This window comes from Semicossyphus pulcher, unplaced genomic scaffold (assembly GCF_022749685.1).
Source record: "Semicossyphus pulcher isolate SPU_LCO1_2020_fin unplaced genomic scaffold, fSemPul1.0.p SCAF_14, whole genome shotgun sequence".
NCBI classification, from domain to species: domain Eukaryota; kingdom Metazoa; phylum Chordata; class Actinopteri; order Labriformes; family Labridae; genus Semicossyphus; species Semicossyphus pulcher.
Window position 1 is genome coordinate 13,291,526 of NW_027211648.1, and position 19,925 is coordinate 13,311,450.

Here is a 19,925-nt window from a genome sequence, read left to right on the forward strand (position 1 = left end):
ATTTTATTATCTTAAAGGACACAGTTAGAGATTTGTGCAGCCAATTTGCATCTAAATGCAAGACAGAAACCGAAGATCATTTACTTCTCATTACTTCTCATTAAACGCAATGTGAATAGGTGCTTGTTCAATGTATATATATCAAAATTTCTTAAGGTATCCGACAACTTCTTCCTACATTTTATATCAAGAAAACTAAACAGAAACTGAAAATGAGCAAACAAACAAAAGCTTAAAGAACTTTCCCAGCTAACCCCTACTTCCTGGCTTATGCCAGTGTTTGCAACAAGTAGGTGGTCCATCTACTCATGGTATCAAAATCAACTCAAAGCCTAACTACAGTGTATTACAGTAGAAAACTACAGACCAGTTTCGCTTTTACCCATCCTGTCAAAAATACTTGAGCGCATCAAGTCTCTGACCTCCTGTCCAAGAACAATCTGTTGGACCCAAATCAGTCTTTAAGCGGGGCCACTCTCCCGAAACTGCACTACTGTCTGTTTCCGGCGGCGTGCTAGGTGGCAGCGTGTTGCAGCAGCTCCCGTCGTAAACATCTGGGGTTGGACAATGCCATCATCTACCTGCTGCAGCGCGCTCACTCACATCGGGAGGAGACCGGCTGCACTGTGAGACACACCTTCTTCGATTATTCCAGTGCGCTCAACACCATCCAGCCACAACTACTGAGAGAGACGCTGATTCATCTTGAACATTCAGTGCCGCTTCATCAGTGTATTTGCTAGGGCTGAAGAATTAAATTGAAATTGCAATAAAGGATACTGCAATTTTCAAATCACAGGAGGGGCAATATTTTTTAAGGGTGAAATGTGTGTTAAAAAAGTATCACATATTCGCTTGGTACAGATCCCTGCAAAAATCACACCAATTCATATTTTTCAATGAAAATGAGAATAATGACGTAAAAATGATCATTCTCTTTAATATCACAAATCATATGGAAATCGCGATATAAGTCACAATTATAATTTATCGTTCAGCCCGAGTATTTTCACATTAACATCTCTGTACACAGTAATGGCACATTAACACCTTGAATCACTGTATCTGCACATTAACAACCTATACACTGCACATTTACTGTGAAGACTCTATGGTACACTAACACCTCTACCTCGCTGTAATGTTTGTTTACATTTAAGATATATGTTAGTTGTATATTTCAGATTTACTTGAACAGGTTTACTTTTCTGAAATGGTAAAAAAAAAAAAACAAGAAAAATGTTTCATGATGGAGGGATGGAAAAAGGAGTGATAGCACATAGAAAGCTACCATTGCTGCAATGCTATCATACATTTCCCAACACTAGGGACATAGACCTTTATAAAAATCACTATGAGACATGGTCCCTCCAAATTGGCACGACGGACAAATTCTGGGGGTCTGGCTCATGGACTAATAGAGGTGTCTTCAGTCTGAAAGGGAACGAAAGGTTATGACTATAACGTCTGTTCCCTGAAGGAGACATGTAGTATGGGATGTCACATACTATATGTGATGTGCCGAGTCAATTGACTGAAAGGGAAAATCTAGATCAAGACATTCCTAAGGGTGTAAGGTTCTTAAAATAGGTAATGAAAAACAATATCCCTGGAAGTCCATGATGCATTTCCCAACACCCATCTTTATTAAGTAAATAAACATACAGCAAAAATATATAACCATGCATCAGACAGACACACATTTGGACATTTAGACAGCTGGCCTGTTGTTCCTGGAACAGAGCTGGAGGTAGGACAGGACAGAATCACTTCAGCCTCTTCAATCAGGGTCAACACATTCAATTAATAAAACATCTGGATTAAAAATAGTAACTGTTTATATAGCATCTATGTGTCTTTTTCTATACATTATGTCCTCAACAAAAATACCAAATATCCAGTCAATTCCTCCTCAATTACTTAAATTTAATTCCAAACCTTTCACACCCTTTAGATACTTATATATTTTACCAAATACGAATATCAGTGGAGACTTTTTGTGGTCTATGTGGCCCAGTTTCACCTTCATAAACATGTCAAAATGAAAGTGATCCAGCTTTGAAATCATTAAAAGCAGCCTAAAGCCAGTTCCCAGGCCTGCAGGAATGTGAGAGGTAGAAGCGACACTTCCAGAAACATCTACTTTAGGGCAGAATGTAGCTCCCGTTATTTAGCTTATGCCTGTCGCCATTCCTTTCAGATCTGTAGACACATGAAGGACGTAAGAAATCCTTTGAACTCTAGCATGCCAAAGGATGAACAGATGTTGGAAAATTCTCATTATCAACATAAGGCAGGGTCTCATTTTAGTCACCAACAGGACAGCATGTCTTCGCCACTTTGTATGTACGTATATAAACACAGGCTTTGTCTGTTTTCACAGTGTTTTCTCTAATTGAGCATGCTGGTATAAAAACAACACACTGACTGTACATGTTTGTTTTGATACAGTTGTTTCTTTCTACCTTGCAAGTAGACTTTTGTGCGTACTTTGCAGAACTGCCATCTTTCCTGGAGAATATTCCAATTAATCCCGACGGAAAACTACACGATCGAGCACTTTTTTTGTCTTGTTTTCACCAAAAGAGTTTGTATCAGGGTAGAGATTTGACTGCTTGCCAGATTAACCTTTGACTAAACCATATTTCAATGGACACCTCAAATTACAAATATCCCCAGTGTAAGAACAGACTTAATCCCTTGTGTGTGTCATGTCTGACAGGAAGAACATGTGCTGTAACAGTAGTGTATATGTAGAGTAACAATAGAGAAGATATACATACAGTATGTACACGGTTGTTAAGGCAATTTCACAAGTGTCCTTGTAGGAGGGAAACTAGTGTGCAGTACAGCCTCGTCATCTAATCTTGATAGAAAAAAAATAGAAAAATTCCACTTCTGCAATCATCTTTAATAATAGCTAAAGTTGTACATTTCACTTGGCAACGTAATGCAATAATGTTATAGACTTCTATATATATTTAAGGGCTATTATTCCAACAAACAAAAACAGGAAGTTTCCAATTAACTAGTGTGAAATCTTACATCAGGAAGGAACTCTTAAGGCTAAAATTTGTGTTTGAGTACATAGCATTTAAATATAACATCTTCTTTTAAGTATCTCTTATTTAGCCAATGAATAAAAACACTTCTATTAAGTGGAGTTAACAGTTAATATCCCTCTGTGAAAGATTGACCTGTAAATGTGTTTTCCATCTTATTTATATGCATTGTACAGCATGCGTTTTGTTTAAGAGAAACTACAGGATGAATAAATCTTTTTAACAGCTTGCAGTCAGCAGGGTCCACTATACATAATGGGTAAACTCTCTCCCATACGTGTGTAATTAAGTCACCCCATTGCACACGCTTTATTCCATTATCTATACTTTATGTATTAGAGCAGGAATGAATGGTCTTTTGCTGGTCTTACTAACAGTGCCTGACACCGAAAAAAGAGCAAATAAATAGCACAGTGTTCATGAAGCCGGGGCTGTGTTGTGTTTCTTACAGAATGTGGTTTCACCCCGACGGCCCTACTAATAATCATCATCATTAAAACAACTGAATAGCTGGTTTCAGGTAGCTACACCTTTGCATGACATACAATATAAAAAGTGATGCAGACTGCATGAAACGTGCCTTGGCTAAGAGATACATAAAACAACAACATCTTAATACCCCATCACACCAAGTATGTGTTTGCTGCAGGAAACTTTTGAGACATACGGTACAGTACAGTACAGTAAGTTATGAATCGTCATCGTCATCATGCATAAAATAAAAAGCTTGTTTCCACCGCTCAGTTCAGCAGTGTACCGTATAGCTGAGCCTTAGTTAAACTGTCCTTCCTCGTAAGTCCCGTGCTGCCAAATTTTTGGTATCTTGGAGAGGTCTTCTTTGGGAGGGCGGGGCCGACACTGACGGCAGAGCTGGAGCTCGGGCGAGGCCGGACGCTCGGCCTGGGGCTGGGGTAGTGTTGAAGACTTGAGGCTTCAAGGGAGCTTTGGCGTAGGGACTCAGGCGAACTGTCTGCACTCAGATTCACGTAGTCCTTCTTGGCGCTGCCTGCCACCATAGCTCCCCCACCGCTCTCCTTGTCTTTTGAGTTCCCTGAGAGGAACAGACTGCACTCGGAGTCCTGACTGTCATCTTTAGCTCTGTACAGCATTGACGTTTTATCCTGCGCGCGATGGTCCATTGGTTTCGAACTGCGGCTGGGCGAAGGGGAACCCAAATCAAAACACTGGTCCAGCACACGACTGTGGAAGACGTCATCTCCTTCTTGGAAGCTGCTGTAGAGATTTGCCTTGACCTTACTCGAGGGGCCCATGGCAAAGTGTCGCTCAGAGAAACTGTACGGAGACGCCCGCCCTGGGAGGTTACGGTAGGAAAATGTGTTGATGTCTTCTACGCTGAGCTGTCTCCAGCGGTTGCTTAGGTCGTCCTCAGGGACCTGGACATCACCTTGACTGTCCAGCGTCCCTCCTCGAGCCTGACCCAGTCCAGTTGTCGACCCCATACTGTGAGAGGAAGCCAGGCGGGGTGTGCTGGAGTGGTACGGTTCACTGAAGCATGAAGATGTCCTTGTGTATGCTGGTGAGGTTGCCTTCGCCGGGCTCCTGGAGGTCACCATGTGCTGGATGCTGAGGGACTTGGGAAAGCTTGGGCTGTCTTTATCATAAGATGATGTGCTTTTGCGCCCATAGTCCCCACTGCTGCCATCTCGCCACTCCATATAGAGACCCTGGTGGGAGGAGGATAACGTGCTGCTTGCAGTGGGTCCACAACCACCACTTACTCCTCCTTTGTCATCTGATGCAAGGCTGAAGCTGGAGTATGTGCTGGAGGCAGGGAGGCTGCCAGTGCCAAAGTCATCATGGTGGTGGAAGGAGGATGGAGGCTCATGGTGGGAGAAGCTCCCAGAGTTGTAGGCCTCTTCCTCTGGGTTGCTGTCTGTGGAGTTTTGGGCGTGAAGCTGAAGCAGGCTGGTGCCATGGAGGTCAACGCTCTGCCTGCGCTCTGAATCCTGCCATCGTTCAGGGCAGTAGAGGGCCGTATCACTGCAGTACAGGTCGGAGGTCTTATACGCAATACGGCGGTTCAGGTGATCAGTGCTTCCTGTTCCTGTGAGAAAGTCTCCATCCTGCGGCTGCGGACTGGGTGAGCGTGTTACAGGGCAGCCGTTTCCTGGTTCGGGCTTCTCCAGGACCTTGGCAATTATAGCTGTGGGCACGGCGTCAGAGTAATTGGAGTGGGAAATTGTAACAGGGGCTCCGCTACTCCGATTATGCTTCTCCAGGTGGGAACTGATGCGTTCCTGAAATTCCAGCGGCAGCTAAAACAGACACAGAAGACAAAAGACCCTTGATGAATTTTGGGGAGAAGGACAAAAATCCATATTGATGTCTTTTGTTGCATTTGTCTTTAGGTTTAGCCAACAAAAGGAATTCTAAGAAATCAAGTATTCCTTTGCAGCCTTAATTATTTATACAAAAAACTTGAATCTCTTCCTCAAACATATTCTAAGCTTTCTGCGTCTGCACTGGAGGTATGCTTGGAGCCATTCCTCAAGGACTTTAATCTATCGCCCTGGTTTAGAAAGTAATTCATTCTCACAAAGTTCACACGGTCCAGACCAGTTGGTGTATCTCAGGGGAACTGCACTACTTGGCTCGCCTAATGAACTTGTCAGAGAACTGCTGAACACACGCTCTATTTATTTATTTGTTTACTTCCCTTTTCCCCCCAACACAATTCTCTTCTTTCATTTTCTACATTTTCTTCAATTATTTACTCACTACTTTTAATATATTGGGAAATTACATGAGACATTTTGACACATAAATATTCTGTCTTTCTTCCTCCCACGCATCGACAGATAGCCTCATAATCTGTTTGCTTGGCTAACGTTGGAGGAAAACTGTTCCTGTCAATTACAGACAGGTTCTTTGTGCCAATTAAAGCTGGTCAGGGTCAGTAGGAACTGTTCGTGCCACACTGAGTTCTCTCTTTTTTCCTCCCTTTCTTAATCCTTTCATCTTCCTCCTCTTGCTCCGCTGCCTTCTCAACCAAAGAGTTTTCATTCCCTCTCTCTCTCACTCTTTTTTTTCAGTGTGTCTTTATTCTGTCTACCATCAAACACATATCAGTTCCATAGGGAACGGCTTAGATTCAAATTAAACCAGTGCTCCAGGTCTCCAGCTGGGAATAGAAAAAAAAAGATAAAATACTGACTTGGCTTTGTTAAGAAATAGAAGCTCGCCTCGGCATAAAATAACCTGCATCTTTTAAGTCGGGCTATTTTTAGCAGCAGCTGCCTCTCCCAGAGGGAATAGAGATGGAAAGTAGGTGAGGCTGTAGGAGGGGGGATAATATACAGTGTGTGCTCCAAGTAAGCTAGCTCAGCATTAGCTGCTATCTGAGGCAGATCTTAATTAAGAGTCACACAGTTTTGCAGTTTCAGTCCACGTGACGCCATGCATGTCTACAGGTCTCGCTCCATTTAGAGAATAAGATGTCTAATGGCTTATAATGGAACTGGCGCTTATTTCATCAGACTACTACTACTCTGTGAATTCATCGAAATACTTCACTTATGGAAGAGATTTTACATTTCCATGTTCCAAGCTACACTACGTAACTTCCTAAAGAAAGAAATTAAAACACATTCTTCCTTTTAGGAATAAAAAAAGAAAGAAAAAGCAGCCCTTGTTAACTGATGACTTGCTACCATTCGAGATGCTACTTTTGCTTGGTAAACTTTCACTTTTCACAGTGTTATGTGCACATGTGCCGTTTACAATTCCTTCAAGTGGTAGATTTGCAAAAGTTTTCCAAAAATGGGTTATTAATTTTACCCAGCATTAAATAAATACAAAAATTTCTAGTCAATGTTTGTAGATTCAGACAACTGTCACTGTCTTTTTAAGGCATAGCTAGGTGGTGTTAGCTAATGCTAATTTTGTTATGTTTCCACAAACTGTTTTTTACACGTTACATATGCAATAGATTGCAAAATGCTTAACTAAGGCTAAATGAATAATACTAAAGCTACATGTCCTATCTGTGGATGAATTTCCTAACCAGTTAGTAATCTATAAAATACGTGGAAATAAAGGAGTAGATTGTTAACATAAGGGGCTTGTGCTGTATAATGGATATCACTGAGTCCATTTGCTTAGCACTGTTTACTGTTCACAGGGGAAGTCATTATTGTTCCCTCATAAATGATAACTTAATGAAAATATTTATTAGTAAAATAGATTTGTACACAGCTCTACAGTCGATAATCAGACTTGTTAGAGAACTTTCCTTCCTGTGTGCATCAGGTGTCATCTCAGGCCAGGCTTTTCATTCACTCATTCATGCATTATGCAGAGCCAGGGTGCAGACAGATGGCACTTCAGACAGCAGACCTTCATCAATCTGACTGAAAAGGCCATGAGCACTGTGACTGTCTTATTGTGAGGACCACTCACCGAGGCTTCTAATGTAACACCGACACAACATCGGGATCCTCTTTCCATTATAGGAAGAGTTCGTTAGTACACTTACCCAGAAAGGATGATGGTGTTTTATCAGTAAAGCTTTAAAGGCAGAAATTGCAAGCATTTAAATTTGTATCATTTAAAAACTTTATGTTTGTGTATTCTCTTTATGATTAAAAGCATTTTCTAAACAGTCATTAATAAAATTCTGGCGAGGGAAATACTGAGAATTTAAAACAAACTGGGTTCCAGATTGTCTGGACAGTTTCTTGGCTTATTTACGTTTTCTTTCATCAGACATTTCCTGATTTTAATGAGCAAACTTTCTAACTTTTGGCCATATGTATGCTCACATTTTATAGAGTTTAATATATTTTCCTATATATGTATTTTGCGATAAAGGCTTCTGTGCCCAGCCTGGTCTTCATTACTTTGTTGATGGCCTACAGGTACACAAATTAGAGTACAATAAGTCCAAACCTAATGGAATAGGAACGCCATGTGGAACTATGACCTCAGGTTTTTTTCCTGCAGTACAGATATAAATTGTCTCATTGGTGCAGTTGTAGCAGCAGTGTTGGGGAGCTCACCTCAGACATCTTGTGTGCTCTGTAGTGAGACTTGGAGCACTGCAGCAGCTGGGCTGCCAGGTTGCAGTCTTTCCTATACAGGTCCTGTAAGAGGCAGAAAGAATACCCTCAATCACTTTATTCATGCTTTAAAAATGGCGTTCATTTTGGCAGACTGATGGTGCCAGTAAGCTTTTGACCATGGGGGATTATGTTCCGACCTTCCTGTCACACTTTAGATTACAGCCTTCTAACTGTGGTGTAATTATTGTTTAATTATGGGGGACTTGTGGGGGGAATAGTTCCACAGTAATGTAATGATACCATGGTACGACAACGACAAATCTAAATGCATCTATTTACCATTATGAGATCTTTCTAAATTAATTATGGGTCATGAGAAAACATAAGTAGACATCTCACATGATCGGGGTTCCATTTTTTATATAATAATAAACGTCTTGCATACAACATTCAGGACACATAATTGGCTATTCCATTGTAAAATGGGGATTAGCCCAGTGGAGTAGGCGATTCATTGATTTAGTTACCCGTCAAATTGAAGCTAGTAGAGCTTAATTATTCAGCACCTACTTCTCAGCTTGGCTGTATTATTTCATTAGGGTTGAAATCTGTGGTTTGCAGGATCTTAATAACGCCACCTAACTTCTTCATGTGTAATGTATATGCCCAGATAAGTCTAATGTGCTAATTTTACCAGAGATGTCTGAAACAGTGTGTTCACTTATCTGCACCTTCCAGCCCAGAGAAGCCTGTGCAGCATTATACATCTCTTTCTCTGCTGTTTTTTCTGTAAGGGCTGGAATTTAAATTTCACTTAAATTTCAGAGCAGAGTGAGGGTGGCCTACTGGCGCAGCAGATGCTCAGTGTAATTGTTTTCTGTGTTTCTGAATGCATGTGTGTGGGCGGTAAGCTGGTTTAGCGGACTTCCTTTTCCTCCCCCTCCTCTGTGAAATCCGTCCGCTCATAAAGGTCAGCTCTTACCGCGCTGTAGTAGCCTCCGTGAGCCTCGAACACACCACAACCCTGACAGCACTTCCTCTTACATCAAAGCCGTCTCTCTGATGGTTTATAGTTAACAGTGACTGCTTTCTGAACCACTGTGTGTCTTTTTGTTGCTAGGGGACATTTGGGCTTCCTGCAGTTTTTGTGGATGTTCTAAATAGACCTTTGAGACCTTGGTGATGTCTGAGTTAACAAGCGTTGCGTGGTGTGTTTCTCTTGGGAATGTTAGCCATCGAGTGGCGCGTCAGGACATACAGTATATGTTATATATTGGGGTTTCCGTCTCATGTCTAATTATGCGACTAGAAAGTCTGTTTCTTGTGGCTGGAATCCATGCAATCCAATAACTAGTGCCGTATTGGCCCTTGACATACATCTGAAAAAGTGGGATTGTCTTATATTCGGGGTCTAGACCTTTAAATGCCAATATACGGTCACAACAGTAGACGCCGTTACTTATCTGTAAGGCGAGTGAACCCCTCATGACAGAGGCTAGCCGTCACTCAGCCGAGGCAGAGTTATGACACCAAATTTAAGATAATGGGTACCAATGCAGCAGAGTCATTAAACAACTGTCAGGCAGCCAAGAAATACGGTGTCACAGAGTGTAATGTTCAAAATGCTAACAGTCTTATCAAACAGATGGTAACAGAGAAAATCGTACCGTGGTCCTCAAAGTGGCTGCTACCAAGAGATTTACCGGAGAGTGTGCAAGTGTGTTACTGTCATCCAGCTGTTTCAAGACTGCTCTCTTAATAGACCTCAAGTCAATAGTTAATGATTTCTTGAATTATTCAACAGCATTTTATTTAATTTAAATGTCATTTAGATTTAATTTAAAAGATATAGAAAACATGATTTTATTTAAAAGATAAAATAAAAATAGTTTTCTTTTTAAAATTTGGTCTTAAAAAGTCTTTCAAAACAATTTGTCTAAAAAGGGGGGGTCGTCTTATTATCAGGGTAGTCTTATATTCGGACCAATACGGTAATAAGCATAAGACAATAAGCCAATGGTCACAGACAAGGCCTCCCATCCCTACAGCAAGACCTGGACAAAAAACAGACAGGTTGTGTTTTCATCTCTTTGTAGATGTTTTGTGTTTCTTTGTGGTGATATGTGACTATAGGGTTGTTTTGTTTCTCTGTCTTCTTGTATTTTTTCTGCGTTTCTTTGTGATAATTTTCTGTTCTTCTGCGGTCATTTTGCATCTTTGTCTTTTTTATTCTTTATAATGGTGTTGTGTCTCTTCGTGCTTGTTTTGCATTAGGCCCCTGGCTCTGTCCCTGGTAGGCCCCTTCCAATGGTTTTATCACTGGAGAGTTAATTAAATGTAATACATTTCATTCAATATAAATGCATTTGTTTTCCTTGTCAGGGCGTGACACATTTGGAAGGATATTTACTTCTTCCCGTGTAATAAGCAGTAAATTCAAAGCTCTCTGGAGGTATTTCCTGCATCGCCGCTGGTTCTGATGGGATGAATTCTCCTCCCACTCAAAATGAACCTTGACTCCAATCATCCTGGCCGGATCTTGGGGGATTGTCACAATACTCAGAGCTCAGACGAGCCGAAACAAACCATAGACCCCAGAGAGGAAATCGAACCCAACCTGGAGCCCCCGGTTAAAATACAAGTCAAATCACTGCAACGAAAAAGAGCCACCAGATTGCCACATGCACTGAGCTCAGAACCACGCAGACCCGGCTCCAGACTCTTGCAGCCACGAGGTCGCCCATTGATTTCAGTATGATCACAATGAAACACCCTGTGGCTCAGAGTTAATGCCTCGATCTGCTGTGGCTCCATGAAGCACAAATATCCAGGACGTCTCAGAAATACATTAGACATGAGACTTTTAGCTATAGTTTGTTCACAGAGCATGCTGCCAGTTTGACTGGAGGATTTGTTTCCACCAGGAAAGTACAGCTTTGTGAAGTGTTGTCATTTCAATCTCCCAAGCCAACTGCTGTGTTGGTGCTAACAAGCTTGGATTACTGACCAGGCGGGGAAAGCACACGCCCCAGGGCCTCAGATCTCTGTGGCCCTGAATGCCCCAGGCTGCTGCTTAATTTGTTGGCCTGTAGGCGATTTATAATTCCTGCAACCGGAGTCTCATGATGCAAAAGCATATGTGCACAATGCTGTCAGAAGTATCAGTGGGAGCTGGAATAACTGTATCCAGCCCTCGCTACTCACGTTGTCCTCTCTGAGTTTATTAATGGTGATCTTCGCCTCCATGAGGTGGTTGTTGAGGACGATGATTTCCCGGCTGAGGGCTCTCTTTTCCTCTTCATGGTGGTGAGACTGCAGACAAAGAGAAAGAGAAATTGTGAGGGGGAAAAAAATAACGGATGATAGAGGTAGACAGAGTAGATGATAAGAAGAAGGGGCGGGAAGTAAAGTGTGAGAGGAAAAGGGTTGAGTGTTGAGATAACAAGAGAAATATGAGGGCGCCAAAGTTGAAGGAGCAACAGAAGAAAAACAAGATGATAGAAGAGGGGAAGAGAAATGAGAGGAAGCGAGTCGTAAGTCACTATCGGTCTGAAGCCGGAGCCAGCAGCAGGTCTTAATTAAAAGAAGATTACACTTGCCAGTGCTCATATCATATCAATTACTCTGGGAGGAAGAGAGAGAGAGAAACAGAGGAGGGGAAGAGAAAGTAGAGAGAAAAATAAAGAACGAGAGAAAGACAAATGAAACACCCGTTCTATTTTCAGTGATTACTGTCAAAGAAATGCAAAACGGCTCTGCTGGACTTTTAGCCCCTTTAACAGCAGAGCCTAATGATGTTGATGTCTGCTGAGTGGATCATCTCAACCCACTTTTATCTCCTCAACTATCGGCCACATTGTCATGCATTCATGGTGCACAGAGGATGGTGGCTTTGGTTGCCCAGACCTTTCATCTATTGCATCATCAGGCTATAACTTATACTTGTACAAATGAACCTTCTGACACATATTGATTGAATGAAAACTTCTTTGCACAGTCATGTTCCCCTGAGGATGAACCATTTCCAAATTTGGTTCAAAGACCGCCATGGAACCAGCTGGGTATATTTCTGCTCCCAGGAGGATACACCCTTTGGATTTCATTGACAACATCTAACTCAAGATAAACGTAGCATTTTATAAGTGGCCGTATAATCTGTTTGATCTCTATGTTGGATCATTCCGACCTCACATTTTACAGTACCATTGTGTAGTGCCATTGCAGGATGAAGTGCTCCCTTTACAGTGAGGGGAGAATCTCGATTGAGTGCTACAACCTGCCAGACGAGGTGTCACTAGGCAAGTTATTATTAGCCTTGCTGATATGTCTAATGGTGCTGTGCAACAAAACTGTACACGGAAAGTAATAACCTGTACATCTCAGGAAATACGACTTGACTTGACCTTCTGAAACTGCTACAACGTGACATCGTATGATTCCAATTTAAAAAGGAAGAACCAAACTAAAGAGAGACTTGTATTAAGCTGACCTTGCTTCCAAGAATTACAATTATTACAGTACAAATGCCCTTTAAACATGAAGAACTCTCTCTAGGATCTTTATGCGAGTCTGACTTTTAGTGAAAGATGTCTTCTTGCAATCTCTAGCTGCAGAAATACCTTTATGAGGTCACAGGTCAACACCACTGTAGAGAAAAGACGACAAACGTCATGTGTCCATTTTATCATTGAAACAACTTCTCATAAAGCTGTAGTCAAACCCGCAGCCAGTAAATGGACTGCGCTAAGATAACGCTTTTCTATTCTTCAAAGCGCTTTTACACTACATTTCACATTCACCCATCCACACACACATTCATACACTGATGACAGAGGCTGCTATGCAAAGTGCTGTGCCTTCGGGAGCAATTTGGGGTTGCCCAAGACATGTAAACTGGAGTCGTGGGGGATCGAACCGCCAACCTTCTCTCGATTGAAAGACGACCAACTCAACCACTGAGCCACAGCCAATGTGATCTTTTCATGTCTATTCGGTTATTGTTAAAAACATAGCGCACATGGGGCGCTGTTTAGCTCAGTTGGTAGAGCAGGCGCCCCATGTACAGAGGCTACAGCCCTCGTCGCACTGATCGCAGGCTCAACTCCCGGTCTGCCGATCATTTGGTGCATGTCATCCCCCACTCTCTACTCCCAACATTTCCTGTCTATCTTCAGCTGTCCTATGAATTAAGCCAAAGGCCAAAAAGATCATCTTAAAAAAAAACATAGCGCACATGCTAGCAGATTAGCTCGCTAGCCTTAACGCTGGCTTGGCTGCATCTATGAGTGGCGACCTGGCTAGCTCCTTAGAGAGTCTCTGTAGAGTATCTAGCTAAGAAGAATGTAAGGGTGCGAGTTGCCTTGCACAGATATAAAGCAAGTGTTCAAGTGTGGTTATGAACTTGTAAATCACGTTCTGTCCAACATCTTTACAACGTGAGCTGCAGTTACCATAGCAACCTCTAGGGGCCAGTAGTTGGTTCTGTTGGCTAAATGTTTCTTTAGTAGTCACAGACACATACACACACACGCACACACTCTGGTAATTGTGAGACCTGCCACACAGCTCCAGCTGACAAATGACACAGCTCTTAGCACTCACTCGGCCTCCCACCCTCCTCTCTTCTAATCTCTCAATGGCGGTGATTGTTTTGAAATACAGGGGTGCAGAGCCAATCTAATAGGTGGCAATTAATGTCAGTTTAAGCAATAGGCCAGCATTGATATTCAAATCCAATTCTTTTAGGGTCTCATTAATCTGCTGTCGAGACACGCGGCTCCCTGGCACCGTTTCTCCTGCTCATTACTCGGGATTTCTATTCATATTTTTCGATGCTGACTGCGCGGACGACCGCATTAAGGCTTTTTAAGGCTCAGATATGTAATAGCTCCCTGTTCGGCCTTTGTTGAAATGATGTTTTGTTGTGTCAAAGACAATTTTCACTCGCGTTGATAGACAAAAAGGCTTTGTAGCTTTTGCTCCCATGCCTTCTAAATGCAAGAGTGATGTGAATCCTTTAAAAACTCAGAGCCACTTGAGTCTCTCACCTTCTACCTTTCAGAGGATGAATAAAAAGACTATAAGAGGAACATAAGTTATGCTGAAACCCACAGACGAAAAGTCAATATGTTTTTAATAATAATGCACATTCACTGTTTTTAGTGTCACAACTTTATGTTATAAGTGTAACAACTACAAAGTGGTAGAAGAACTTTATTAAAAAAATTGACAAACTGCCACTTTGTTAAACAGCTTCTCCCATGTGTTAGCAAACAGTAGCCGATTATCATGTCCAGCAGACATTCAACATCATTATCATGCTTTTGGAGTCGTGTTTATGTCCACCTGATGAATGCGAGTCCAATTTTTCTCTCTCCTTTTAGCTTGGTTTAGTCTCCGCCAACTCCTGAGGGAAATATCTGGCTGCTTGGCTGCTAAATGCAACACTATGTCCACCAGCTAATCGGTAGATGTGTCTGTGTACCTTTGGGTGCTGGGCAGGTAGTGGGCAGTGTGTTTGTTAGAAATTAGATGCCTGCTATGCCAGAAGGGGCGATTATGAGAGCGGTGAGAGTAAATCGAAACAGACTTTGTGAGCCGTAAAAACCGAAACAAGGAGCTAAAAGAGGCTAAAGCGCTCTTTAGTGATAAGGGGAAGTGCTAAAGTTTTTTTCACTTTTTTTCAGTAAGTTTGTGTGGTATGTTTTCCCAGATCAGATACAAAATCTCTTTGGCAACAGACTACAACAAACAGAGCTTACATGAAACTATAAAGTAGCTAGTTACGTCATTGCACGTCTTTTTCTTGCTAAGCGCGAACATAACATCGTTTTCAGCTGAGTTTGCTGAGGGGTGAGACATCTCGCATCCTTACTATCTCTGCTGAGAGTTGCGCATGCAAAACAGCGACCAGGAAGCAACAGGTAAACAAAACATAGCAAAATGGAGGCGGTTGATGCAACACTATCACGTCGTGTAAAGTCAAATGTCTGGGAGCATTTCAGCCTCCACGCTTCAAAGAAAAGGATCGCCTGCTACCTTTGTAAAGCTGACCTTGCGTATCACAGGAGCACGTCAGTAATGCGCGAGCATTCAAAGAGAAGACACATTGGACTTGTGGATGATGCAGACTCACCCAGATAAGATTATTAGCTTCTCAGCTAGCTAACGTTAGCTATCTATAGACGGAGTTGTGTTGGCTTTTTACATTAATATACCACTGTAGTGCTGTGGAAAGAACCTGATGCATCTCTTTTAAACATCAACTGTGACATTCAACATTCCCAACTGGTGGGTCGGGACCCAAAAGTGGCTCGGGGAGCAAAAAGTCTATGCTGCGCTTTTATTTTGAAGGACATATTTCCTATGACATGCTAGTTGCATTTATTATGCACTTTTTTTAGTTTATTTCTGTTGAAAAAAGTCTGTTAATTGAATACATTGTAGAGGGAATGTGTTCCTCTTATGCACTGTCACTTGCTGGTCATTTTGCTCTACTATTGTACTGTTGTGTTTTGTGATGTCCAGGTTCAAACTGCACCATTTTTCATAAAATAAGTGGTTTGAAGTGGTTAAAAAATTTGATTTGATTTGGTGGTGGGTCCTGAGGCAAGACTAGCTGAGAACCACTGCCCTAGAATTTTTATTTATCTATTTATTTATCTTTTTATTTTTTTTATTTCTAACATAATTTTACATCAGATTACCTTAGTTACTATTTAATTTCTCAACTGTTTGAGTGACAGCTAGGGGGAGGGGATTGCCGGGTGTGTTGTGGGTTAAGTGTTGTGTTCATGTTAATGTATGTGAAAATGCTAAAATTCAATAAAAAGAACCTTGAAAGAAAGAACGCACATTTTCTCTCCTTCTCATCTCTTTTTCGTCCTCCTTTTATTTGTCTTTGTATCAGTGGGAGCCAAACCAGTAGCAAGTTTTTTGAATGAACAAGTCATATTTATTGTCTTTATTGTTAGTTAGCACATGCTTAAAAGAACCTTAAACTAAACTTAAAAGCTGATAGCTAAGAAGTCAGTCAATTCAGTAATCGATGACTGGTCGACTCTCAAAACAGTCGTTAGTTGCAGCCCTGGTCTCCTGGTAACTTAAAGTCTCACAAGCAGGTTCATCTTTAATATCTGACTCTCTCTGAGTTATAGATAATCTACTGCCACGTTTTTGTGTGAAAGGAGAGTTGTACATCCTCTTAAATAATGTGCAATTTTGAAGCCAGAAGTCACTTCTCGCTCACTAAAGTTGCTGACTTTACTAACTTTCACACTTCCAGTGATCTCGTGGATCTTCACACACTAACTCACCACTTGCGCATGATTAGATGCCAAATTGGAAACAGAGCCTACCTATAGATTAAAAATGAACAGAGAGCAATCTCAATAGGCTTGATATGACGAACACGATCTTGTATTTTGGAGAGAGGCGGGAAGTGTAATTTTAATTACGGCGTCATGGCCGGCGGTGAATCACAGCCGTGCACACTGATTTTTTTGCTATCTCCTCCAGTCACACTGCGGCGCATACACAGCCTGTCACCAAGACGCTCTTATCAGTTGGTGCCACACATAGAAGAGCATCAAGGAAAATTAATATGCAAATTTAAGCTATCATATCTTAAGGAGATTGACCCAGTGGAGGAGGAGGGGTATTGTTCCTCACCACAAAGCAGATCTCAGCCGCCCTCTGTTTGTCTTATGACCAGAACTCGACGCAAGTTTCTCATAATTACTCAGCAATAAATGACCCTGATGTTTGAACACACGTGTTAATCCGACTCAGCCGACAGAAGGTCCTCTCCTCTATAATGCATCAATGTGATGAAATATAACTGTAACAACAGCAACAAAAAGCTCGTACAGCTTCCTTCAATTATTGATCAGAAAGATTTGTTGAATTGAGTGCGCTGCGTATAAAAAGTGAAAAGTGTCAGTTTTTCTGCGACTGCCCTCAATTTGTTTTACGTATTCTGCCGGCAGATTCCGCCTCTCCACTGGACAACAAATGAAGCCTGAATCCCGTGAGATGCAATTACCGAAGACTGCGGTTCACGGAGGAGAGCAGAAAACTCCACTCCAGTTAAATACAGTCTTATTTTTGTAGAGGAGAAAAAAGAAGGAGAGAAACAAATTAGATTTCTAACCTCATTAAAGAGGATTTTCAAACGCAGACGCTAAAGATAACCACCTCCCCGAACAAAGCAGGTTCTGAATCTTTAGTGAACTAAGAAAAAGGCGGCCACCTCGATGGAGGCGTGAGGAAATCTCTGGCAGGAACAAAGTGTTTCCTGTCCAGATATTCTTTCAATTTGACATTATCTACTGCAAATGCGCCTCAGTTTGTGGCTGATGGAGATGAAAGACATCACACCTCACAGTAAAATCCATTCAGGTGTTTCTTGGCTGACCGCCGGGTCAGCCCTACACATGGTCTGTATGTGACTGACTGAGTGAGTGACTGACTGACTGAGTGACAGTACTTTCAGAGCCATACAGAGAGAGAGTTGCAACATTGCATTGGCGGATAATGCAGCATATTGGACCTCCACTGACGCGACTCTCTGTCTATACGGCTCTGGATACTTTCTTCGGGGAGTAGGCGGGGCTGCTCCTCCGCTGCTCCTCCGCTGTCCTCACCTACGCCCGCAGCGCGCACCTGCTTTCAAACACGTTGTCATCGGCCTCATAAGGACAGTCCTTGTAACGCATTGCCCACACTGACCTGACCTGATGCAGTCAGCCACATACCAGGTTTTGACCTTGTCTTATTTTAAATCATATTCCGCACGCACCTGGTGACTATTTTCCTAAGCTTAGAGTAAGTTGTTTTGCCTTCTTGTTTCTTGCAGTACAGAACAGTATGAAAGTTATTTGAAGAGCATAAAACTTTAGAGACAATTTCTTATACACTCACCAATTAAACCATTGCAAAGACAGTTAGCAGACAAATTAGCATCTGGAATCATTCTGCTGGTGATGTCAGGCATTTGATTCACATCTGCTTAACTTACTGGGGATATTATTTTGGGTAGAGAAAGTTATTGTTGCAGGTCATGTAGGTTTAATCAGATTTCCATGAGGATGTTCCATGGCTTAACTGAAGCCAAAAAATCATCTCATTCACAGCTTGCACTGTTGGGAAATCAAAAGCGTTGGCAGCAGAGAGCCACCATGTTTGCTTATAATTTGGCTTTTGGATGACGGATAAGGCTGTCTGATTCTAAATTTTCCTTGAAGTCAATAAATCACATGAAAAACACAAAACCAACAGTGTTTTTGTCTGTCTCTTTTCAACCACCCCACCCTGTCTGTGGAAGATTAAGGGGGCTTTCACATTAGGGACCCGGGCCCCGATCCGAGCACACTTGACCCCAAAGTCCGGTTCGTTGATCCGTGCCCGGGTCCACCTGAAAAGGTGGTTTCGAGTACGGTTCATGTGTGCTTGGGTACGGTACGCATCAGGTGTGAAAAGCTAACCGTACCAAACCACGGAAGTAGACTGTTTTTAATGTTTCCTCCAAAATCTCATCCTCTGAACTGCAAGGCCAGGGCTGATACCGTAGGAATGCAGGTGAGAGGGTCGTTCTTGAGATTTTCATCAAGATATTAATAATAGTCGGCAAAGTGCGAAGGTCGGCTCCATTGTGCGGGCTTAGGATCATGTGATTCACACGCTTTTCTACACTGGAACGACAACATAAACAATGTTACGTAGTTGATCCTACTCCTCTTCTTCTCCTTGTTTTTGAGGTGTATTACTGCCACCTCCTCCAGTCCTACCGCAAGTGTACTCAGGTACGGAATGAAGCGATCATACCTAATCTGAAAACGCCCTGACACAAACTGAACCTCTCATACAAGCATCCAACCACACACACACACTAACACACACACACACACACACACACACACATTGTCGTAACCTTTCTATGCTATTGTTTTTTATTTTTTTGTATTTGTCATGTTAATTCACAAATTTAAAAAAAAAAAGGAAAGAAAAAAAGAATGAAGGAAACAAAAAACAAAACAAAAAAGCCCTTTGTTTTAAAATGGTTCAAATAAAGTTTTATTTAAAAAAACAAACTAATTTCCTTAAACACTTTGTCACGCAGTGGTCTATTTTAGCTTGGAATTATTACACATGTGGTGCACTAGAGACTGTTCACAGCAGCAGGACAGAATGTGTGAGATTGACTTGAAACTAAGCACGATGCCCATGCTAATGATAATGAAAAAACATGTCACTCAAAGGAAAACTGATGAGGTTTTGGTTTCTAAGACCCAAATTAACAATCACAACAGCAATTACGTATGTAAATCAGAAGAAAGGAGAGTTCATCTGTTTTGTCGTGACAGGGAATTTATCTGACAACTGAAAAACAACACCAACGCAACAAGACCCTTTCCCATGTGCTAATAATCTCTGACTTCAACCACATTATAACATGTTAAAATAACTGACCGAAATGAATGAGAAATAATCGTGAGTTAAATATTACTTCAAACAAACTTCAAAATGTGCACAGAATTAAAAATGGGAATCAGAAATCTAACATAACAACAAAATAATGACTTAGGACCAATACTTTCACACCACTGTGGCCCGGGCTGTTTTTCCTCTCCTGAACAGAATTAGGAGTAAATAATTACGCACGTCACACCTGCTGGTGTCACTGTGGTGGTCCTCTCCCGTGTGTAATCTGTGCTTTTCATACAAGAGTTCTGCTCGGTGACAGTCGTGTTAATAGCACTAATTAGTGCTCTGCAGGCCTCATTGTGGAGCAGGGACAACACAGAGCAACAGATCCACACACAGACTCAGCAGGCTTCCTCCC

At 41.8% G+C, this 19,925-nt stretch overlaps 1 protein-coding gene across 1 annotated transcript in view; it reads right to left on the bottom strand.

The window, feature by feature from the left end:
• Window positions 1–1,623: 1,623 nt before the first annotated feature.
• LOC138591125 (brain-enriched guanylate kinase-associated protein) overlaps window positions 1,624–19,925 on the bottom strand; it is a 32,641-nt gene continuing 14,339 nt past the window's right edge. Inside the window, exons 4-6 of the mRNA XM_069661644.1 lie at window positions 11,288–11,395; window positions 8,081–8,164; window positions 1,624–5,338 (exon numbers count right to left, since the gene is read on the bottom strand). Coding sequence (XP_069517745.1) covers window positions 3,803–5,338; window positions 8,081–8,164; window positions 11,288–11,395 — 1,728 coding nt within the window. The 3' untranslated portion in view covers window positions 1,624–3,802. The remainder of the gene's footprint in view (window positions 5,339–8,080; window positions 8,165–11,287; window positions 11,396–19,925) is intronic.